Source organism: Morchella sextelata (genome assembly GCF_020137385.1).
Source record: "Morchella sextelata strain SCLS chromosome Unknown scls_25, whole genome shotgun sequence".
NCBI lineage: Eukaryota > Fungi > Ascomycota > Pezizomycetes > Pezizales > Morchellaceae > Morchella > Morchella sextelata.
Genome location: NW_025408640.1, coordinates 317,529 through 341,552, shown reverse-complemented (window position 1 = coordinate 341,552; position 24,024 = coordinate 317,529). Strand labels below are relative to the sequence as shown.

General features: G+C 47.3%; 5 protein-coding genes across 5 annotated transcripts; all 5 read left to right on the top strand.

The window, feature by feature from the left end:
• Window positions 1–440: 440 nt before the first annotated feature.
• On the top strand, window positions 441–1,654 carry H6S33_008018 (uncharacterized protein; the record flags this gene model as incomplete). The annotated part of the gene is made up of 1 exon (XM_044839359.1): window positions 441–1,654. A coding segment is annotated over one exon (1,214 nt), but the record flags the coding sequence as incomplete, so codon positions are not given.
• Window positions 1,655–1,706: 52 nt separating this feature from the next.
• Window positions 1,707–2,316, top strand: H6S33_008017 (uncharacterized protein; the record flags this gene model as incomplete). The annotated part of the gene is made up of 1 exon (XM_044839707.1): window positions 1,707–2,316. A coding segment is annotated over one exon (610 nt), but the record flags the coding sequence as incomplete, so codon positions are not given.
• An 84-nt stretch (window positions 2,317–2,400) lies between these two features.
• On the top strand, window positions 2,401–3,639 carry H6S33_008016 (uncharacterized protein; the record flags this gene model as incomplete). The annotated part of the gene is made up of 1 exon (XM_044839706.1): window positions 2,401–3,639. One exon carries the CDS (start codon window positions 2,401–2,403, stop codon window positions 3,637–3,639), a length of 1,239 nt encoding a protein of 412 aa, XP_044688207.1.
• Window positions 3,640–13,218: 9,579 nt separating this feature from the next.
• H6S33_008015 (uncharacterized protein) lies at window positions 13,219–13,374 on the top strand (the record flags this gene model as incomplete). Its single annotated transcript, XM_044839705.1, has 1 exon — window positions 13,219–13,374. A coding segment is annotated over one exon (156 nt), but the record flags the coding sequence as incomplete, so codon positions are not given.
• Window positions 13,375–13,672: 298 nt separating this feature from the next.
• Window positions 13,673–15,874, top strand: H6S33_008014 (uncharacterized protein; the record flags this gene model as incomplete). Its single annotated transcript, XM_044839704.1, has 5 exons — window positions 13,673–14,506; window positions 14,556–14,719; window positions 14,783–15,110; window positions 15,183–15,551; window positions 15,608–15,874. The coding sequence occupies 5 exons, from the start codon at window positions 13,673–13,675 to the stop codon at window positions 15,872–15,874; spliced, it is 1,962 nt and encodes a 653-aa protein (XP_044688205.1).
• Window positions 15,875–24,024: the final 8,150 nt, after the last annotated feature.

The window sequence follows — 24,024 nt, the reverse complement described above, 5'->3', positions numbered from 1 at the left end:
TGGGTATCGGAAACACCTGCTGACGCTTAGGGAAAAGCGGGGTAGCGGTGGTATTGTTTTCCGGTACTAAGGAAAGGCCCACCGGAACTTAGTAAGGAGTTAGGAGCAGAGAATAGAGGCCTTCGGAGTATAAGTACTCAGGTTCATTCTCGCCCTTCAGTCCTGTTCTCTCGAGTCTTCATCAGAAAGAAAAACCAAGTTCTTATCGGTAGCAGAGCCCTTAAAGATTATTGAGTTCTAGCGATAGTATCTTTGAATAATCTGCAACCTGATTGTCTATCTTGCACGGCCATCTCTATTCTATCTTATTCTATTCCTCTTAGAAAGGACCCCCGTTACACCACCGGCCGCACCCGTCCAAGAGTCGATAGTTCAAGTACCAGCCACCGCCCCAGTCGGAGCCACACCCGTTCCCGAAGATGACCAACCCATGACAAATAATGCTTAGGCCTCGAACCACCACGCTCGCACACCAACTCAATTGTGCACGGAGCGAACTCATTACCAAGGCGGCGGTAGAAGAAGCGGAAACAGACTCTAGTATTTATTTCCTATTATTACAAGAACCATGGACCTCAGCAGAGGGATACCCACCAGAATCAAATCTCTTTTACATTTTTACAGCCAGCAATACCAATACAAAATGCGCAACATACGTCCGCAAACATGCCAACCTCAAACCAAAACACCACTACACACACGATAATTTCATAGTATCGATTACGGTAGAAATCCAGAACAAGAAAACCCAAATCCTAAACATATACTCCCCAGGCCGAAGTGGCCCCTTCGCTCAAATAGCAAGTACAATCCAAACCCTTGATAATTGTCTAGTAATGGGAGACTTCAACTGCCACCATCAAATGTGGTACGGAGTAAATTCACATGAATACAGAAACAATATTCGAGCAGACCGCGTCAATGGTGCACGACTAAAACGATGGATAACCCGACAGAAACTGTCCCTCCTGAACGAACCAGGCGTCTTTACGCATTTCCCCAGAGACAGAGGGAAAAGGCCCACAACCATCGACCTTACATTTGTAAAAGGCCCAATACTCGATCACAACCTACGATGGAGCATTGAACCCTACGGAGCGGGCTCAGACCATGGGAGAACCTCCGTTCACTTACACCTGGAGAAACCACCTTTTGTACCAAGACGAATGTGGCGACAAACAGATTGGAAGCTATTGGAAAACCACATGTCAAACATTTCCATCCCTGCAGAGGCATGGGAAACCAAGGAACTTACGGAACAGACTGTCGATTTCTTTCTAGAACTGGTCAGGTCAACAGTCAGGATAGTGACACCGCTCTCGAAGGAAGGGGTAAGAGCCAACTCCTGGTGGTCAGATGAAATGAAACGAATGAAGGCAAGGGTAAATGCAGCAGAAAGGAAGGCGAGGAACACAAGGAAACCCAATCACGTGGAGGAACACCGGAAGGCTTGCAGAGAATGGACAGTCATGATCCGGAAAGCAAAAGCGGATCAGCGGGAAAAGACGATGAACGAGGCGAAAGGTAGTGAAGTCTGGAGAATCCTAAACGTAGGAAGAAGAAGAGACACAATCATACCAACCATACAAGGTGAAGAAACATTTGCGGGGAAGTGTCAAGCTCTAAGAGCCCAACTTTTCCCCTCGAAACGGACGTCCCCCGACCACCCCCCCCCTAAACATTAGACCCCCTTCTTTTGACCTTAGCAACACCTTCGACATAGTCACCTCCGAAGAACTTAATAAAGCAATCGACTCCTGTCCAGCGCACTCGGCGACCGGCCCGGATGGCATTCCTTATACCTTTATTAAAGCAATAGTCAAAGCAAACACAACTCTAATCCAAGACATGTTCTCCGCCATGCTCCGGCACGGCGTACACCCAGCGGAATGGAAAATAGCTAAGTGTATCCCGATCCCGAAACCCGGTAAAGCAAACTATCATGAAGCAAAAGCCTACCGGCCCATTTCCCTTCTACAATGCTTCAGCAAAATCCTGGAGAAGATAGTGGCCCAAAGACTTTGCACCGCTGGAGAAATTCTAGGCACACTCTCAGCGAATCAATTTGGAGGAAGACCAACCATCTCGGCAATCGACGCCCTGCTGAGAACCTTAACGCCAATACAACAAAACCTACTACTGAAAAACAGTACCGGAGTCGCTCGGCGAGACAGACCAGCGATCCTAACCAATGATATCCAAGGAGCATTTAACTGCGTTGACCACCTACTCCTCGCGGAAATCATGCAACAACAAAAATTCCCTACCTACTTAACAGAATGGTGCAAGGAATTCAATACCGGCAGAAAACTATAGTTTCAATTCAACCATGAGCTAGAAGAGCCACAGCCCTATGATTCTGGGGTGCCGCAAGGTAGCCCCATATCCCCGGTGCTATTTATGATCTATGCTGGAGTAATCCTGGACCCAACAAGCAGCCCGAAAGAGATGGACACTACTTACATCGATGACGACGCGCTGGTACAAATATCCAAAACACCAGGCTTCACAATCAAGAGAATGGAGGAACGAATGAGAGAGAGACTAATAAAAGCTGAGCCACTCCAAATTAAATACGACCCGGATAAATCCGACCTGATCTTCTTCCGGCCCACCACATCATCCACACAACAACCACGACTTCCGGTCAAAGTTAACAATATCAATATACACCCCAAGGAAAGACTGAAATATGTAGGAGTCTGGATAGATCCGACCCTCTCCTTCCGGCCCCACATCGAATCAGCGATCGCAAAAGGCCTTAAAGCCCTCCACCAGATTCGATACACAGCCCGCTTGCCAGGCATAACGGTCAAAACAATCCATCATATCATAACACAAGGCTTCCTCCCAAGCCTACTCTACGGATCCGAGGCTTGGTGGACTGGTTCAGACCACATTATAAGATCCCTCGAACCACTATATAATGAAGCGGCCCGGATCATCACCGGCCTACCACGATGGACCAAAAGAGCTAAACTCCTCCGAGAAGCAGGCATACCCCCCTTAGAACACCTCCTGACATATCGCTCAAGAAAGTACGGAACCAGAATACTCTGCTCCGAGGCAACCCACCCCAACAATGAATCCCTGATCGAGCTCCTCCCATACAAAGAAGCAAATATCAAAGGAACAGGCCTACACCGAATCGCTTCCCTACTACTCCCATACCAGACCCCCGGAAATGCGAGAGATAAGTGGAACCAAAATAAACTACTACGCGACCACCTGTTGGAAGAATGGAACACACAATCAATACCGAACTACCACCACCGGGGGGAATTCCGCCCCCCTCCCAAGATAGCGAAACTCACCCTTACGGAAGCAAAAAAAGTATTTCGAATCCGGTGCCAAACCACCCGAATCGACAAACACGCAGTATATACAGACCCTGAACCATGCCAGTGTGGCATGGAAAACTCAGCGAAACACATACTCATGGAATGCCCAGCGTGGGCTCGAATCCGCACCCCTCTGATAGAGAAGATCCCCGGAGCGATGACCTGGGAAAACTGGATGTTTACAAACCTGAGAACGGACCTCATCCTACAATTTGCAAAACAATCTCAACTCTCGAAATGGTACGAGTCGGCGGAGGCGGAGGCGGACCTGGAAGAGGGGATGGAAGAGAATGATTAGGGACGGGATTAGGAAGGGCAGTTTCCTTTTACCCTTTAAATTTGTTGTTATGTTCTGTTTTGATAGGTCCAGCGCTTGAGTCCGCTGAGACATGCTATTTCTCCTTGTTGTTGGGTTTTCTGGTCGAGTATTGTTCAGGAAATTCCTCGTTATTGTTCGTGTTCGCTTGTGCTTGTTTTGTTTTTTGTTTTGTTCTTGTTTTGTTCGTGTGCGTTTGCGTTTGTTGATTTCTTTTCTTTCTTTCTTCCTTTTGTTCGGTTCGGTTTGTGTTTTAGGCGGTTGGGTCGGCGTGCGATAAGTCTTGTACTTCAAAGCAATATAAATTTCTTCTTCTTCTTCTTCTTCTGTATTTATTCCACGAATACTATTCTTGTCCGCACTACGTCATAGGGCTCTAATCGGTTTATCATACCAGGTAGAGCCACCTATAGTCCATAGTCAAAGCATACCTTTACGTCTACGTCCACGTCTACGTTACTACCTAGGTTGTATTCCTTGGCACCACAGTCTATCGCCTACGGTCCCCGTGATACCAAACCATCATCGGCGAAATCAGAGTCTTAACAATATAAATCGTTGATACGCGAGTTACAACTTTATTTGACTATACCTTTGAAAATACTTTACTCTATTGTGACTTCGAACTCTACCTGAACTATTACGTCGAAGACGGTCGAATATTATACGCTAACTCTAGTGAATCTTTGTTGATAACGTAGCTCACGGGGCCGTATCGGATCAAGGAGAATCATACTCGACGTTGACTGAAGAGACCTTGGAGACTTCTACCTTTGTAGCTGTTAGCCGAACTCTGAGCTCTGCGTAGTGTACTCTTGTGGTCTGGTACGCATCCCTCACAGACAGCATGTGGCGTGGACAGTGGTAGAAGCGCACCGTATTTCTTGTAGCGGCTGGGTTTGTTGCGTTGGCACTCGTCACATGACCGAACGTAATCATCAATCCATTCGTTCATTTTTGGCCAATAGAAGTTACTCGTGATGAGTTCCAAAGTTTTGTCTTGTCCAAAGTGTCCTGCCACCTTTGAATCGTGTTCTGCCTGTGCGATTCGGATCTTGATGCGGTCGTCTGCCGGAATATAGAGTCGGTTCTTATAGAAGAGTAGCCCGTCTTTCTCAGCGATATCCTTCATTTCCCCCAGTTTCTCTCCCTGCTCAACTCTCTCTTTCAATCCTACCCATGTCGGGTCTCCCGATGCCGCCTGCCTGACATGATCCAGAAAATTCTTAGACCAGTCAATCACCCCCTTGGAGGCAAGCGACACCGCTGATACCACAAACTCTTCCTCCGCCAGCTGTCCGGGCTTAAAGAACCTGTCTATCGGCTGTTTCCCAAGCGTGCCTCCCCCTTCAGGACGGTACTCCGGCCGTCGCGATAGTGCATCTGCCTTCCCATTTTTGGTTCCCGGGCGGTAAATAATCTTAAAGTCAAATTCCGCCAAAGACTCAGCCCACCTTGCCTGTCGTCGGTTAAGAACCTTGGTTGTAGAGAAGTACTCTAAGTTCTTGTGATCCGTATAAACGAGAACCGTTCGGCTAGGTCCTTCGAGGTAGTGATGCCATTGCTTGAAGGCCGACACAATTCCTAGCATCTCCTTATCCCAGACGTCGTAGTTGAGTTCCGCTGGGTTAAGCTTTCGAGAATAAAAGGCAACAGGGTGAGTCTTTCCGTCATTAACCTGGGATAGAATTGCGGCAATAGCAAAATCACTTGCGTCCGTTTCCACGATAGTCTGGCGATCTGGAGAGAAGTGTATCAAGATCGGCGCAGACGTAAACAGGGTTTTGAGTTTTTCGAAGGGTGCTTGGGCCGTCATAGACCAGACAAAGTTCTTAGCATCACCCCTGAGACAATCGGTAATAGGTTTACAGACCCCGGAGAAATTGTGGATAAACCTTCTGTAGAAGTTGGCAAAGCCCATGAAGATTTGTACTTCCTTAACGCTGCGCGGGGCCTGCCAATTCGTAACAGACATGACCTTATCCAGTGCCATGGTGACGCCTGCTGGGGCAAGGATGTATCCGAGGAACTCGATTTCGGTAAGCTCGAAGAACGATTTCTTCGGGTTGACGACCAGTTTGTATTCTTGTAGCCTGCTAAGTACTTTGCCGACCAGCTTCCTGTGTTTTTCTCGAGACTTGCTATATATTAGGATATTATCAAGGTATACTACTACACCTTGGTCCAGGAATTCCCTCAGCGCATCATTCATCATGTTCTGGAAGGTCGCCGGCGCATTTGCCAGCCCAAAAGGCATGACGAGGTACTCAAAATGCCCATACCGCGTACGGAATGCTGTCTTCCACTCATCGCCATCTTTGATCCTAATGAGGTTGTACCCTTCCTTCAGGTCAATCTTCGAGAAGATAACCGCGCCTGCCACTCGATCTCGCAGTTCGTCCATAAGTGGTAACGGATACCTGTTCTTAATGGATACACGGTTAAGTCCACGGTAGTCAACGCAAAGTCGCAGACTACCGTCCTTCTTCTTCACAAATAGGATTGGGGCTTCTGCCGGGGATTTGCTAGGCCTAATCTTTCCCAATCGCAACATTTTGTCCAGGTACTCCCGAAGCACCTTCAGCTCGACTTCGGATAAGGAGTAAACGGGTCCCCATGGTGGTTGCTTTCCTGGTTCGAGGTCTATCGCATGGTCGTAAGGTCGATGCGGTGGTAATTTGTCTGCTTCCGATGGTAGAAAGACTTTAAGGAACCCATGGAGCCAAGAGGGAAGAGTTTCACGGAGGTTAACCGATTCATCTTCCAGTAAGCAGATGCTACCGATGAATTGGGCCTCCGGATCGTCCAGTACACCCTCGTCCATTTCTATTTGAGGTTCCTTGTCAGTGAAGCATCGACCCTTGCAGTTCTCACCATCGTAGGTAACTTCCCCATTTGCCCCTATAACTGGCTTGTGTTCATTCAACCACCAGTTCGGTAATATTGCATCGATGCCAAGTGGGAGAGGGGCGATCTCGAATGACAACTGTGTTTGATGCCCCCTTGACATTATAATTAATGGTTGTGTAAAGGCGTGTCCCGTGCCCTTCATAACTTCTCCCGTAAATCCAAATACCCGGGCCGGGACGTCTCGTTTCACCTTCGGGACCTCAAAACTATCAACAAAAACAGCAGACAAAACAGGACCAGTTGCACCAGTATCCAACAACACCTTACACGGTATACATTTTTCTGCAAAACAAATGAACTGATTAACGATAGGTCGAGGACCGTGAATAGGTTCCTCCAAAATTTTCTGTTTTTTCTCCGGTTGGGACTCTCTCCCTTCCTGCCTTTTTCTTTTCATATTTTTTTTGTTGTTTTCCGTCAGTGATAACATAGCAATTTGGGGATACTCCTGACCTGACTCATCAGAGTCCCCTTCTAAAAATCCATATCGAAATCCATCTCAGATTCCGATCCGCGTTCTCGCACAAACGCTTGCCCACTGGTATGCTCCGCAGCAGCCGTAGCAGCCGGCTTTCTAGCACGGTGCCTCATACGCTTTCTTTGAGGTTGGGGTTCCGGTGGTTCCATATCGTGGTCGCCATCGTCATCGCGGGTACGCTTTCGGGAGAAAGAGGAGATAGAGGCACTGCTGTTAGCATCTGAACGACACCATTTCCAAAGATGACCCTTTCGGCCACATCGCACACAGACGCCATCGGTCTTTCGCTGTTCTCGGACCGGCTGTGGAACTCCTTTGGTTGCTTCATTGTAGTCGTGGTATATTGGCTTATTCCCCGACTTGTTCCTGCTGGTGCTCTTCTTATCTGGCCCTTTCTCTTTCTCCTCAGTCTGAGTCCTCCCCTTGATCTTAAACCCCTTCTCCTTCTGCCGCGAGTTCCCACCATTGTTCGACTCCCTCCCTTTCGACTCCGCTTTCCCCAACATCTTCATTTGCTCTTGATAGGCCTCGTGAGCCTTACCGGCTCGTTCCAACTGTTGCATGTACTCGGAGTCGTCCTCGGTTGGATCGAAGCGTGAGTGGCGTTCCCGGATTTCATTTGGTAGTCCTTGAAGCAGGGCGGCGCGATAGGATGCTCCTTTCATCTGAGCATGCTGGTTCATGATTTCCATTCTCGTCAGGTAGTCTCCGATGTTAGCAGAATATTTAAACTGCTGCATCTTCATCGCGTTTTCCATAGCCTCCTGAGTGCTTAAGAAGCGTTTCCTGATCTCCTGACGGAACCGAGTCCAGGTAGCGTAGTCCGCGGCTGCCGGTCGTAGCATCTTGGTCTCGATATATTCCATAAACCATTCCTTTGCTCACCCACACATATACGTCCCAGCGAACAGTACCTTGTTCCTGTCCGTTCGGAACTTCTTGGGCTTCTGCTCGAAGTAGATCTCGCACTCCATGAGCCAATGCCGCAGGTTATGCTTCCTAGCATTATCGAACTCAAAGGGTATTTTGGCGAGCGAATCTACCATATCGTCGTCTTCAGGCGGCGCCGAATTCCGGTTTCTGCCTCTGTTCATTCTCCAATTCTTCCGACCGTGCGACCATTCACTGTTATCGTCGTCATCGTCGTCGGAAGGTTCTGGATCTCCCCCAACGTTTCCTCTTGGTGGGTTTCGGGGAGGTAGATTTCCACCATTCCCCCCTACCGGAGCAGCTCCTACCGGTCGCCTGCCACTGTTTCCCTGCACTGTGCCGGCGTCCTCCGGTTGCTTGCCTCCATTTCCACCAACTGGGCCAGCTTCTTCTGGTTGCTTGCCGTTCCCTGATGTTTGGGGGCCAGCATTTTAGGGGTTCTTGCCATTGCCAACAGGAACAGTCCGGGGTGCATTAGGGTCTAAGGGAGCACTAGCCACGGAAGGTGCTACTGACAGATGTTGTCGTAGTAGTTCCTCCATCTCGGCTATCCGTTGGTTTCTTATCTCATCGGACTGCTTGAATTGCGCAAACATAGCCCATTGTTCCCCTTTCTCCTGCTCCCGCTCTTCTCGTACCATCCTCAATTGCCGCTCCGCTTCCAACAGTTGGTTCTGTGTAATCCGATGGTTGCGATCCAGAACCTCGTGGTCGGCGGCTCGTGTGGCTTCGTGTACTTGTTGGACATGGGTGACGAGTTCGAAGAGCGATTCGAGATGTTGTTTTTGGGCAATGGCTTCTTGCCGCGCCTTCTTATCCAGGATTTGTCCACTCCCTTGGACTTGTTCCTGGAGGTTTTGTAGCTGCTGCCAAACGGCCTGTCCAGCTGAACCAAGATACCTCATTTGTGCCTCATGGGTATCCAAAAACTCCTGCATATTCCTCACGAACTGGGCTTGAGCAGAGCGTTTACTCGATTGCCTAGTTTGTGTGGAGGGTCCTCCCGTAAGTAGGGGGTCTAGGCTAGCAGCCCTTGATATTACCATAGAATCTTCCCCTCCGGCCTCCTCAGTTACGGCCGAGGTATCTATGAAGTAATTATCCCTTCGAGTAGTCATTGTGATAGGGGATAATGATGATAGTTCTTTTCTTTGAGGTGACTTCGTTACTCCAAGTGAACTTGTGAGTAACAATATACTGTGAGGGATGCGTACCAGACCACAAGAGTAGACTACGCAGAGCTCAGAGTTCGGCTAACAGCTACAAAGGTAGAAGTCTCCAAGGTCTCTTCAGTCAACGTCGAGTATGAATCTCCTTGATCCGATACGGGCCCCGCGAGCTACGTTATCAACAAAGATTCACTAGAGTTAGTGTATAGAAGTCGACCGTCTTCGACGTAATAGTTCAGGTAGAGTTCGAAGTCACGATAGAGTAAAGTAATCCCAAAAGTATAGTCAAATAATGTTGTAACTCGCGTATCAACGATTTATATTGTTAAGACTCTGATTTCGCCGATGATGGTTTGGCTAGTCAGTGAATGACACAGTATTTATATCCCTCGCTTATGTCTCGAGGACCCAATCTACTAATAATACAGAATACACTCGGGGCATGCCCGAGACCCTGAAAAACAACCAAGAACATTTAACTCCTAAGTCCGTAACCCAAACTCCTAAACCCGCTGAAACCGCTCAACCTATTTATCCACTCTAATGCACGTTTCCCTGTCGATGTTGCTTCTCCATCGGCCATTCAGGCCTCTTCCCACATCGCTTTCCCACATAGTAGAGTCCTCTCATGCCCACAGGTACCGCCGATAGGTACTCGGTCGGCTGGCAGCTTGCGCCGATTCGCTCCGGGTGGTCCGTGTTACGGGCATGCCAAGCATTTACGGGAGTGAGAGAAAGGCTAGTAGATACTCCTATACCTTTTAATACTAATGGCAACACCACTATCAACTCCGGTTCGCACCTACGAGGTACGGTGCGATCAATATACGACCAAATGCGGAGTTGCGGTTTTCCTAGTTAAAAAACACGTTTTCGACCCCAATAATAACCCCCGGAGCGTCAAACCGCTGGAGGGGAGTGTTTTAGTACCGGTGGATATATGAGGGACAGCTGGAATCAATCGGATCGAAGATCGGACCGCTCGGAGCGAATCGGCGCAAGCTGCCAGCCGACCGAGTACCTATCGGCGGTACCTGTGGGCATGAGAGGACTCTGCTATGTGGGAAAGCGATGTGGGAAGAGGCCTGAGTAGGTAGCCTTGCCGTCCGAGACCTCCGAATAGCCGACGCTGACGATTATCCACCAGACGGCCGATGGGGAAGAAACATCGACAGGGAAATGTGCATTAGAGTGGATAAATAGGTTGAGGGGTTTCAGCGGGTTTAGGAGTTTGGGTTACGGACTTAGGAGTTAAATGTTCTTGGTTGTTTTTCAGGGTCTCGGGCATGCCCCGAGTGTATTCTGTATTATTAGTAGATTGGGTCCTCGAGACATAAGCGAGGGATATAAATACTGTGTCATTCACTGACTAGCCAAACCATCATCGGCGAAATCAGAGTCTTAACAATATAAATCGTTGATACGCGAGTTACAACTTTATTTGACTATACTTTGAAATACTTTACTCTATTGTGACTTCGAACTCTACCTGAACTATTACGTCGAAGACGGTCGAACATTACACGCTAACTCTAGTGAATCTTTGTTGATAACGTAGCTCGCGGGGCCCGTATCGGATCAAGGAGAATCATACTCAACGTTGACTGAAGAGACCTTGGAGACTTCTACCTTTGTAGCTGTTAGCCGAACTCTGAGCTCTGCGTAGTGTACTCTTGTGGTCTGGTGCGCATCCCTCACAGTCCGATCTTCGATCCGATTGATTCCAGCTGTCCCTCATATATCCACCGGTCCAAAAGCACTCCCCTCCGGCGGTTTGATGCTCCGGAGATTATTATTGGGGTCGAAAACGTGTTTTGTAACTAGGAAAACCGTAACTCCGCATTTGGTCGCATATTGATCGCACCGCACCTCGGGGGTGCGAACCGGAGTTGATAGTAGTTTTGCCATTAGTATCAGAGGGTATCGGGGTATCTACTGGCCTTTTGTCTCACTTCCGTAAATACTTGGCATACCCGTAACATATTCATGCGTGAATTTATTGCAAAATCAAGTGATAAACTCATATCCCGTACAATACCTGATGCTGTTGGAGATTATCTTTACTCAAATGAGCATCGTGCTCGTGTTCAGGAAGATCTCCTGCTTCTGGATAGAGATAATGGTGAAGAAGATGGAAACAAGAGCCAGGTGTACAAAAGATCATCTATTCGGGCACGGACAGCAGGGGGGTGGTTGTTGGGGCTTGGCCTGAATTATAATGACGTCTGTAAACGAGTTTACATTGACGGGCATGACCGAGATGACTTTCTGAAATACCGCATTTCTTTTGTTGGGGGGCTGAATGAATTGCAACTGCAAATAATTGAATTCAATGAAAACGGTACCGCGGCTGGCGGGGCGGCTCCTGCTGGAGGATTGAAAAGAAGAATTCTTTGCACGCATGATGAATCCACGTTTAGTGTCAATGATTCCCTTCGTAAAGCATGGACGAGCAGCCAGAATAGTCTTTTACTGAAAAAGTCCAAGGGACGAGGGATAATGTTAAGTGATTGTCTATTCCCGAATGAAAGAGTTCATATTCCCATGTCGATATCGGACGAAACCATGATTCAAAAAGGACTGAACCCAAAACGGCGGAACGTAACAGAGTATTTTGAATTTGGAAAGAATAACGAAGGCTATTGAACAGCAGAGCTCCTTGTTCAGCATATCGTCACAGTAGTTGTACCAATGGTTGAATTGAGATACCCACCCAGAACACACCAATGTCTCTTCCTTTTTGACAATGAGACAAGTCACGCCTGTTTTGCTGAAGATGCCCTGCGAGCCTCTGAAATGAATAAAGAACCAGGTGGCAAGAATCCTAAATACATGAGGAAAACGAAATTTTCAACCACAATCAATGGAGTTATTACTGAACAGGAACAGCTTATGGTATTCCCTGCTGAAAATGCTGGTAACAATTATGCGGGGCATCCTAAAGGTCTCCAAATTGTCTTGACTGAACGTGGTCTGTGGTTGGATTCACTTAAGCTGGATTGTTCGATGAATAACTGCCCAGCTTGTAAACTCATTGAAAGACAAAGAACTGCGGCAGTGAAGCGAATTATTGCAGCATGTCAAACCAGCAACTGTACTGGAAGAAACAAATGCTATGACTGCAAAGAACAATTGAACTCTGAATTGCCAAAAATTCAGAAATGCGCTGAATGCACTATCCTCCAAACCCATAATGTAACGGAGCCATTTCAACTGTCTGGTGTATGAGTACACACAGGGCCCAGTTACATGCTGAGAGTTATTGTTAGAAGCCAGTTGCACGGTGATATGCAAGTACCGGCAGTGTGGTTAGCTACCAGTTGTTAGAGTAACTACATTCCGGGCGGTAGGAAGAGGATCTATTCATGGGAGCAATGACTGACGAGTCTATGTCTCGCCAGTGACTAGAAGACCGCCCAGAGTGAAGCTCTGATTACCCTGTGATTGTAACGGGGACTGTGGGCGTAGGAACTATGAAGCCAAGGAATACAACCGAGGCGAAGACGTGGACGTAGGAGATTCGTGGACTATGGACTATGGGGCCGAGGTATGCTACCAAGGCGGGAACGTGGACTATGGACTATAGGGCCGAAGGGTAGACCTAAGGCAAGAACGGAGACTGTGGACTATGGACTATGGATGGTTGTACCTGGTCTAGTATACCGGGTAAACCATATGACGTAGCGCGAAGCAAATAGTATTCGTAACTGTAAAGTACAGAGGTTACATAAAGAGAAAAGAGAAAGAAAGAGAAACAAGAAATCACGAGACAACGCCCCCCTTATATATCCATACCCTATCCCAATGCTGACTCATACTCTCGCATAACAGAAACAGAAAGAACATAATAGAAACCCGCTTCACTAAACCCAACCACACTGCATAATCCTTCTCCCTTATACCCAGACAACTCACATAGCCAACCCGTCTAGCTGCCGTTACAGTGATCTTCTATATTCTCTGAGCATTGAAAGTCCGCCGAAGGGGCAGGGACTATGCTAGGGAAGTCTACAATAAGTGAAAGCTCGACAGCAATGATTAAGCTTACACCTGAGCGGCAGCTCATTCACGCAGGCCCTCGGTTGTGTGGCAACCAAGGCTGCAGGTGTTACAAAGGCTTTGACTAAGGGTGATTGCCTTGGGTATCGGAAACACCTGCTGACGCTTAGAGAAAAGCGGGGTAGCGGTGGTATTGTTTCCGGCGCCGAGGAAAAGCTTCACCGGAACTTAGTAAGGAGTTAGGAGCAGAGAATAGAGGCCTTCGGAGTATAAGTACTCAGGCTCATTCTCGCCCTTCAGTCCTGTTCTCTCGAGTCTTCATCAGAAAGAAAAACCAAGTTCTTATCGGTAGCAGAGCCCTTAAAGATTATTGAGTTCTAGCGATAGTATCCTTGAATAATCTGCAACCTGATTGTCTATCTTGTACAGCAGTCTCTATTCTATCTGATTCTATTTCTCTTAGAGAGGACCCCCGTTACAGATAATCTCTAAGGCTCAAATCACCTTCAGATTATTCTTCCTCTATACAATGTCCACCCTCCCGGCTCCAGATGCACCCCTTCAGATTGAATGGCAGCCGGTGCCCCTCCAGCTTGATGCCACCGGGCAGACACAGCTGGTCAAGAAGCCCAGGACTGCTTTAGATACCTACATTCCCTGCTGTGAGCCTGCCTGGCAAGATACCGACGAGGTTTCCATTCAACAGTTCTTCACAGAGCTCCAGACCTACCTCCAGCACAGCCTGCAGAATCAGTTGACCCGGGGCAGTCAGGCCCTCCTTCTTGTACAAGAGCGCCAGGCAGCACAGAATGCTCTGATGGCAGAAGGTCTCGAGTACATGAGGCAGGAGGTCAACTCTGTTCAGGAAGAACTCCGGAAGTATGCGGAAAGAGATGAACTGAATGAGGATGCCATGAAGATTGAGTGGACAAATCTGGCCACTCCACCAGACTTTGTTGCCGAGATAAAGAGAGCCCTTGATGAAGGAAGACTGGTGGTGGGTAGACCAGCAACTCCGGCATCAAATCCAGGACCCAGGTCCTCTTCCAGGGCAGCTACCAGGACAATGCAGCGGAAAACCAGCCCCTTTGCAGCATTTCCGGTCCGATCCACTAGGAGAGTTATTCCTATTGTGCAGCCAGCGGTGGGGGCTTCGCCCTTACCACCTAGCCACTTCGGTGGAGCACACCCACTCCTTGGAGGAGTTGACCGATCCTTTGACTATGAAGGAGATTTCTTCTCAGGTGCAGGTCGAGGACCTCCCAGTCTGCTAGCTAGGAACCCGGGAAGGTTTACCATGTCTGGGGCCGCTCAAGCAGCAGCATTTTCACCGTTGGCCAGCAATCCGGCACCAGTAGCACCTGTAGCTTCCTCCTGCTGTGGCCGCCGCTCCCCCCCCAGTTAATGTACAGGGTGGTATCGGTGGAAACCAGAAGCCTCCACCTCCCGTGGCCCGCGCTCTCACTCCCGGAGACTCAGGCAGTTCTGACAGTTCAGACTCGGAACCGGAAGGTGGTGACAGAAGAGGCTGGTGGAGATATCTGAAGAAGAAGTTGGAGAAGCAACAAAAGGATTTGTTTGCTATGATGTCCCAGCAGTACTGACCTCAGGCCGCCTCTCCCCCTTCTGCTACCACCAGGGCCCGAGAACCAAAGGCACCACCACCCTCCAAATTCCAGGGCAAGGCGGAGCAAGTGGAGACCTTCATCCGGCAATGTGAGAATGTGTTCTCCATTAAGAGCCTGTCATTTACCTCTGAGGAGGTTAAGATCCGATATGCAGGCAACTTGATGGAAGGAGAGGCAGCGATCCGATGGTATGAGGCATATCACAACTCCATTGATCAAACCTCTGCCAACCGTCTTGCTGGGATGCCGATGGTGTTGGATCAAAGATGGAAGCGCTGGGATCCCTTTGTGGACGCTTTTAGAGCAGCCTTCGGGGAAGCCATCTCTAGAGATGATGTTGTAGCCCATTGAAATACCCTCACCCACACAGCTCGAGGAGGAATAGACCTCTTCCTGAATACTATCATTCAGCTGATGTGGAAGACTGGCTATGAGGGTCAGTTGGTGGATGATAAGATTCATAATTCCCTCCTTCCGGACCTAGGCATGAGTTGGGCTCTTTTTAATCCCAAGCCAAAGTCCTTGATGGAGCGGATAGCTGCTCTAAGAGAGTTGAGGCACACCCATGAGAGGTACCAAGGGATGGCAGCTGAGAAAGTGCACCCTCGGACCAAGAAAGATCCTCCCGCTCAGAAGGACCAGCAGCCTAAGAGGAAAAGAGAAGCTGCGAGCTCCTCCGGACCTCAGAAGACTCCCGGACCTAAAGACAAAGCGGTGGAAGTGAAGGGTATCCCGGGGGATATTCTAGAAGAAAGAAGGAAAGCAGAAGTATGCTTGAAGGTATGACCTTCCGGTACTCCCTATTGGTAGAGTGCATAGACTGACTTGTGCAATAGTGCGGCAAGTCCAGACACAAATGGACCGATTGTTGGTCCAAGGAACCTACTGTTGTCCGAGTGGCAGCAGTAAGAGTACAAAAGCGGAAAAGAGTGAAGGGTAATTCCAACTCTCAGAAGAAGGCTAAAGTGGCTGCTGTAGTAGCAGAAGATCCACTTGTTGTACTCCCGGAGGTTACAGAAGATCCACTTGTTGTAATCCCGGAGGTTACAGAAGATTTTGTTTTTCAGCCTGAGCAAGACTCGGACAATGAAATCATCTGGTAGAAAAGTGTCTGTTTTGAGTCCATGTTTACTAGTTTTCTTTCATACAGGTTTTTCGGTCTCTATGTTTCTCTTGAATAAATTATGATTGTATTTCTGCCTATTTGATTGCTCCAAGCACTCTGAGGATGGGTTTAAGACCCGAAACAGCTGGTCTGTCAGTGCTCTACCAAAGTTACATTTGTTATAAAGACACTTCCAACCACTACCAAAACTACTACACATCATACCCGCTATATAATCGCTTGGGAATAGAACCCAAGGATCTTTGATCTTAGTAGCGCCCAAAGCTATTAGCTATGTTGAAAAGCCAAAGAGAAACGAGTTCAGAACCCGCTGTTAAGCAAAGAAGGTTGGAAAAGAGGCTTCCCTCCTTACCAGTACATGGAAAAAGACCTATACTGAAGGCAAGACTGTCATGGACGGTCAAAGGAAAGGATGAAGGTGCCCAAGGGTCTTTCCTGTTTGACACCGGTTGTACAGGAGCTATCCTCAACCAGAGTTTTGTTAGAAAACATGGAATTCCCTTAGTGCGGCGGGATCAACCTCTGACAATGTTTGATGCTCAAGGAGATGTCATGATGGGAGGAGGTGAGTATTACACTCACCCAGTCCGCATGACTATAGGAGATCATAAGGAGACACTCCGATGGGAGGTGGCTACATTGGAAGAAGGAATGACCAGTTACCTGCCAATTAGTTGGGCTAGGAAGCATAACCCGGACATCAACTGGGAACTCAACACCATGAGCTGGAGGAGTGACTACTGCAAGCAGAATTGTCTCCCAGCGGCCACCAAGATTGAACTGATCTCTCCATACCAAATGTTGGAAGAAGAAGAGACAGTCTATCAATTGGTCGGTTCAGTATGGCATGATGAGGACGGAGGTGATATTGCTGAGAAAATACACCACCTATACCGGGATTGGGCTGATGTGTTCAGTCAAGAGAAGATTGAGGAAATGCCGCCGCATTCCCATAATGATTTGAAGATCAAACTCTTGCCTGGCACCGCTCCCCCATTTGGCCCGCTGTACCCATGTTCCGCTCCAGAGTTGAAGGCCCTCCGAGAGTACCTGGACAAAGAATTGTCTTCAGGAAAGATCTCTAGATCTAACAGCCCTGCTGCGGCATCCATATTGTTCATTCCTAAGAAGGATGGTACATTGCGGATTTGTGTGGATTACAGAGGCTTAAACAAGGTCACTGTCAAGGACAAGTACCCGCTGCCTATCATGAGCGAGCTCAGAGACAGGTTGTTTAAGGCCAAGATCTTCACAAAGATAGACCTGAAAAACGGCTTGAATTTGATCAGGATAGCCGAAGGCGATGAGTGGAAAACCGCTTTCAGAACTTGCTATGGACTGTATCAGTATAATGTGATGCCATTTGGTCTATGCAATGCTCCCTCCGCCTTCCAGACAATGATTAATGATGTGCTAAAGGAACTACTGTATGAAGGAGTGGTTGTCTATATTGATGACATCCTCATCTACTCGGAAACTGAGAAGGACCCTGAGCTACTTGTCAAGAAGGTTTTACAGATCTTTAGGGATGCTAAGCTCTGTGCCTCGATCAGCAAGACATACTTCCATGTCCGAGAAGTAGAATACCTGGGCTATCACACCTCGGAAGAAGGAGTATCTATGTCAGAAGACAAGGTGGAGGCAGTTAAGGAATGGCCGGTCCCTGAGAACATCAAGGCAGTACAGGCATTCCTCGGATTTGCAAACTTCTATCGCCGCTTCATTGAAGGCTTCAGTAAAGTTTGCAAGCCATTAACTGATCTCTTGCAAAAAGACAAGAAATAGTATTGGACGGCAGCACATGAGCAGGCCTTTGAAGAACTCAAGAGGCTGTTTACAAGCGGTCCAATCCTTCTTCATTTTGACCCTAGTAGGAGAACGGTGGTTGAGACAGATGCCAGTGATTTTGCCAAAGGAGCGGTGCTCTCTCAGTATGGGGACGATGGAAAGCTACATCTGGTGGCATTCTATTCAAAAAAGTTCTCCCCAGCTGAGATCAACTATGACATTCATGATAAGGAAATGGGAGCTATTGTAGCCTCTTTCCGGGAATGGGAACACATGCTCAAATCCTGTGAGCAGGAGATCACGACTTTCACAGACCACAAGAACTTGGAGTACTTTAATTCTACCAAGGGTCTCACTAGTCGGCAAGCTAGATGGTCTGAAGACCTCGCAGGCTACAATTTTAAGGTTGTCTACAGACCGGGAGAAAAGAATGGCAAGACTGATGTGCTATCTAGGCGCTGGGATCACCGCCTTGGAGAGGGAGGTGAAACTCTGCAGCCGGAGCCACAGATCTTTTTTAGGCCAGGTCAATTGGTTTTGGATCCTGCAAAGCTAGCGGCTGTCAGGGTGAATCAATTGCAGAATACATTCTTAGAGCGCCTATACACGGCTGCTAAAGAGGATAGTTTCTGGCAGGAATTGCACCGCTCCCTGGTTGAAAGGAAACCAAATTTAGACCAGAACTTGTCGGTCAAGAACGGTCTCATCTTCTACAAGAATAGATGGTATATACCCAAAGACAAGAAGCTTCAGATGGAAATACTGTCCGATACCCATGACTCTAAGCTGGCTGGTCATTTTGGCCAATTCAAGACACTAGAGCGGGTGAAAAACAACTTCTTTTGGCCCAACATGGATAAGGATGTTGAGGAATATGTCCGGAGCTGTGACAGCTGCCAGAGGAATAAGACCTCCAGACATAAGAAGTTTGGTATTCTCCAACCGTTGGAGATACCCTATCGGCCATGGACTTCCATCTCTATGGACTTCATTGTGGGATTACCGGAATCTAGTGGGTTTACAAAGATCTGGGTAATAGTGGACCGCTTTTCAAAGATGGCACATTACATCCCTCTTCCTACCCTCAATAAAACGGAAGATTTGGCTAAGTTGTTCTTGAAAGAAGTTTGGAGACTCCATGGTTTACCTGATGACATAGTCTCGGACAGAGATAGCAGGTTCATCTCTCACTTTTGGCAATCTCTCATGAGTCTCCTCAATGTGAAGCTGAAGATGTCCACATCTTTCCATCCCCAAACAGACGGTCAAACAGAAAGAGTTAACCAGACCCTGGAACACTACTTGTGGAGTTATTGTTCATATCAACAGGATGACTGGGCAGAACTCTTGCCTTTGGCAGAGTATACATATAACTCGGCAGTCTCTGAGTCTACCAAGGTATCGGCTTTCTATGCCAACTATGGTTATGAACCCCGAACCAACTGGCCGGCCCTAAAGGAAGGAGTAGAATGGAACAATCCAGCAAGCGAGGTCATGATATCTCAATGGGAATCTATCTGGCAGGCTATGAACGCCAGCTTGGGTAAAGCTAGAATAAGAATGGCTCGGTGGTATGATGCTCATGTACTGGCACCGCCTGAAATCAAGCCCGGAGATGAGGTTATGTTGGACCGGCGCAATGTGCAAACAAAGCGGCCTTTGGGAAAATTGGATCAGAAGAAGATGGGACCCTTCAAGGTCTTAGAAGCTATTGGTACCCGTGCCTACAAGCTCTCTCTTCCCCCTCAAATGGGAATCCACCCGGTCTTTCATGTCTCTCTTCTGGAACCTTATAGAGCACCGGTAGACCCTGAGAGAAGAGTTCCCCCACCGGAACCTGAAGAGATTGAACGAGAACAGAACTGGGTTGTCCGGGAGGTAGCTGATAGCCGGGTCAATAAGAAGAGGAGACGAGTGGAATACCTAGTGCTGTGGGAAGGTTATGAAAACGAGGATGCTACTTGGGAACCTTGGGAGCATCTCAAGAAGAGTGCTGAAGAAGCCCTTCGGGATTTCCATATGAGGTATCCTAAGAAACCCAAGGACAAGCGGATTGTTGGGGTGTAGTTCTTTCCTTTAGGTTTTTCATTTCCTTGCATATTACGGAATTTCTTGTCATATAGAATGGACGGTAATAGAATGGTTATAGATCTCGGAGACCAAGATCCTGGAAGAGGGGAGTAGTGTAACGGAGCCATTTCAACTGTCTGGTGTATGAGTACACACAGGGCCCGGTTACATGCTGAGAGTTATTGTTAGAAGCCAGTTGCACGGTGATATGTAAGTACCGGCAGTGTGGTTAGCTACCAGTTGTTAGAGTAACTACATTCCGGGCGCTAGGAAGAGGATCTATTCATGGGAGCAATGACTGACGAGTCTATGTCTCGCCAGTGACTAGAAGACCGGCCAGAGTGAAGCTCTGATCGCCCTGTGATCTTCTATATTCTCTGAGCATTGAAAGTCCGCCGAAGGGGCAGGGACTATGCTAGGGAAGTCTACAATAAGCGAAAGCTCTACAGCAATGATTAAGCTTACACCTGAGTGGCAGCTCATTCATGCATACCCTCGGTTGTGTGGCAACCAAGGCTGCAGGTGTTACAAAGGCTTTGACTAAGGGTGGTTGCCTTGGGTATCGGAAACACCTGCTAACGTTTAGAGAAAAGCGGGGTAGCGGTGGTATTGTTTCCGGCGCCGAGGAAAGGCTTCACCGGAGCTTAGTAAGGAGTTAGGAGCAGAGAATAGAGGCCTTCGGAGTATAAGTACTCAGGTTCATTCTCGCCCTTCAGTCCTGTTCTCTCAAGTCTTGATCAGAAAGAAAAACCAAGTTCTTATTGGTAGCAGAGCCCTTAAAGATTATTGAGTTCTAGCGATAGTATCCTTGAATAATCTGCAACCTGATTGTCTATCTTGCACGGCCGTCTCTATTCTACCTGATTCTATTTCTCTTAGAGAGGACCCCCGTTACCCATAAGGATGACCCCACCAAGAATGGCTGTTGTGCACGCAGAAATATGATACTCAAGCCCGATTTTCAGGGCGAAAAAGGTATGCTGCAGGAGAAGGTTGAAGAGATGGGGCATATGGTTTTGTTTTATCCAAAGTTTCATTGCGAATTAAACTGGATTGAGTATTACTGGGGAAGGTCTAAAAAGTATGCAAGAGATAACTGTGGATACAGTATCGAGGCATTAAGAAAGGTGGTTCCAGAAGCGGTGGAGTCAGTCACAAAAGAGCTCATTGGCAAGTATTTTAGGAAGAGTCTTCGCATTTTGAATGCATATAAAGATGGGTTTCAATATAGTACACCAGACTTTAATCGGACTGTGTATAAATCAAATCGAAGAGTTAGAGAATTGGATAATTGAACCTGCTTTTCTCAAGTCCCCGCTCTTTTTCCAGTAATGTATATACCACTTTTCTCATATCAATATAAAAAGAAATTCCTCCAACTCAATGGCCGCACATGTTGGTCTTCCGCATCCGGAGTCATACTAGCCTTTTCTCTCACTCCCGTAAATGCTTGGCATGCCCGTAACACAGAGCCCTGAAAGATTATTGAGTTCTAGCGATAATATCTTTGAATAATCTGCAACCTGATTGTCTATCTTGTATGGCCGTCTCTATTCTATCCTATTCTATTTCTCTTAGCGGAGACCCCCGTTACAGCTTACCTGTATTATAAGTTCGCTTAACAATTGACTAGAAAAAGCAAGGCTAGGAAACAAAGAGGACAGGGGCTAAGGTTGTCATTAGAGGAATAGTTATTGATCAAAGATAATCAACAGACGAGATAAGGATGGAGGTGGAGTTACATTATATTGTTCTCTTGGTATGATATCACAAGATCGATTATACAGATGATGGGGATATCTGTATTAAATATAACAAGAAGTATGCCAGAAACGATAAGAAAAAAATAGAGCAGAAAGGAGATACAGGTCAAATATTTATATTCTTCACAATTTTACACAGCGCTGACAAACAACCCTATTAATTAAATGTGTGGAATCCAGAATACCGATTAGATAGGAATCCATGGAAGAATGTGAAAAAGGGATGTACGTGACACGATATACCTTTTCACATCATACTCTGTAGTATACCGCAACAAGATGAAACAAGAACGTCCTTATTTCTGCGGAAGACTTAGAATTTATATGTTAATCCCATTATAGAGATACCCCTTTGAGATAAATTGTGAGAAAACTATCGAAGAAGGCTTATCAGAGCACATGGCAACCACCCAGGTGCTTGACACTGGCTGTACAACGGAGAGTTTCAGCACACAAGAGGTTTACGTTTTGAACTCCATCTTACCGGTACGTTTACAAATGTATTGGTCAACAGTTATATTGGATATCCTCTCACTGCACAGTTATTCATCGTTAGATGCACCTAAGAAGAGATGAAGAGGCTCAAGAACTACGCTAGCATTCCTAACATACACCTATCACCACACTACTATGAGGATAACCAGAACTGCGTAAGAGCGAGAAACTCTTCCAAACTGACAGGGGCACGTGCATCTTTTTTTGAAAATAGAAGACCTAACCCTAACTGACGCGAGATAGCCCAGGTTCCACGTCCCGGACACACAGGTTTAAGAGTTCTGGAACCATACAAGCACTCGGCGCCTTGGACAAGGAAGCCAACCCGTTAGCCTTTGAGGCTACCTTATTGTATTATTTCATAAGACGGAGATCGATGTGAATTTGATTGGTGTAGGGTTAGGTTTGGGGAAATATTCCTTTTGCAATATAACAGATAGGAAGAAACGGAAATCCAAGACTTGGGCGGGTTATGTTGCCTATGGAGTTTGATTCTTAATTTATTGCTGCCGTCTAAGCAATTTGCAGGCAAAGGATGCCTGAAAGAATGGAAGATATTATGGGCAGGGGCCTCAATGGGCCGGGGTCTAACACGGGCCGCCCTGGTGATTTTTCGACAGGCCGGGCCAGGCCGGGCCAGGCCGTAGATTTCATTTGATGGGCCGGGCCGGGCGAGCTTCAAAATTTGGCCCCGGTTAAATAGGTAGGCCCGGGCAAAGTAGCTCATACAATATTAGCAGTTCGAAGGATAGCTTCAATGTATTTCACAGACCTCTATACATTATTCACCGGGGAAGACTGCGGCTTGTTTGACGTTATTTTGTTCCAGTCAACGAACAGATCACTCCAAGTAGATGAACACCCTTAGTTATCCGAGCCTGGGCCTGACCCTGATTTTGATAGCATGAGCCGGGCCAGAACAATCATATCTTCCAGCCCGGACTGACCCATTGAGGCCCCTCATCATGGGTACCGCGAAGCAGGGTCCAGTGGCCGTCTTTCTCGACACCGACATTTTGAGAGAGCGATCTAGCATATTGGTGAAACACTAGCCTAATATATCATTGCCAAGAAAAACGTCGACTCCACCGTCGCGGGGACTGGACCCCCCCCCCCCCAAAGCGGTTTTTTTTTTTTTTGTTTAATTCATTAATTGTATCCCCCCAAGCGGACAAGAGTAAGGAGGAGTTTTGTCTTGAATATACACTAGGAAATACTGAAGAATGTATGACCGAGGATACCTTTGTATCTAGAACGGATATCTACATTTTTGTTTACTGCATTTTACTGACACGAACGAGCTGTATTTATGGAAATTCGAAGATTGTGGATATAATACATGTAGTATTAGACAACATCTAACCGCCTGGAATTAGGAGCTATCAAACGATCCGCAGGTGATTGGTTCCAGTTAAACCATTTCAGTATAATACTCACTTTCATTCACTGCTACCCGGGATCTCTTCTGTTTATGCCCATGAACCTCAGGATAGAGTTCCTCCCCCTCCGCTAGCCACCAGTTCAAAGACCATAACCTTGACTTCAAGCTTTCAATTTTCTCTTTCTACTTCTCTCATCTTGTCCTGTACATCACGTAGTTCTTTCTCTACCGAAGCCAATTTGATTTCTAGCTCATCACCGCGTATGCGAAAAAACCTTTGTACACTAAGCTCCTCGTCCTGAGAGATGCATTTTGAAGGATCTGGAGAAGAATTGGCAAGAGCTCGCTGATGTCTCGGTGAAGCATTTTGACTCAGGGCAGGCCGACTAATAGTTGAAATAGAGTAATCAGATCGAAGCCGTTTGCTCTGTCGCGCTTCGGGGGTGATAGACCGTAACGCGGACACAGGAATGGTCTGTTGAGCTCTGAGAAGACTGGACATTTTCCCCGAATTCTTTGGTCTACTAACGCTTGGAACTCTTATCTGTTAATATATTCCTGCGTGTTATAATTCAACTTGTACTAGGGATGAGCTCAGGTTTTCGTTTCCGGGAAACAAAATTTGGATTA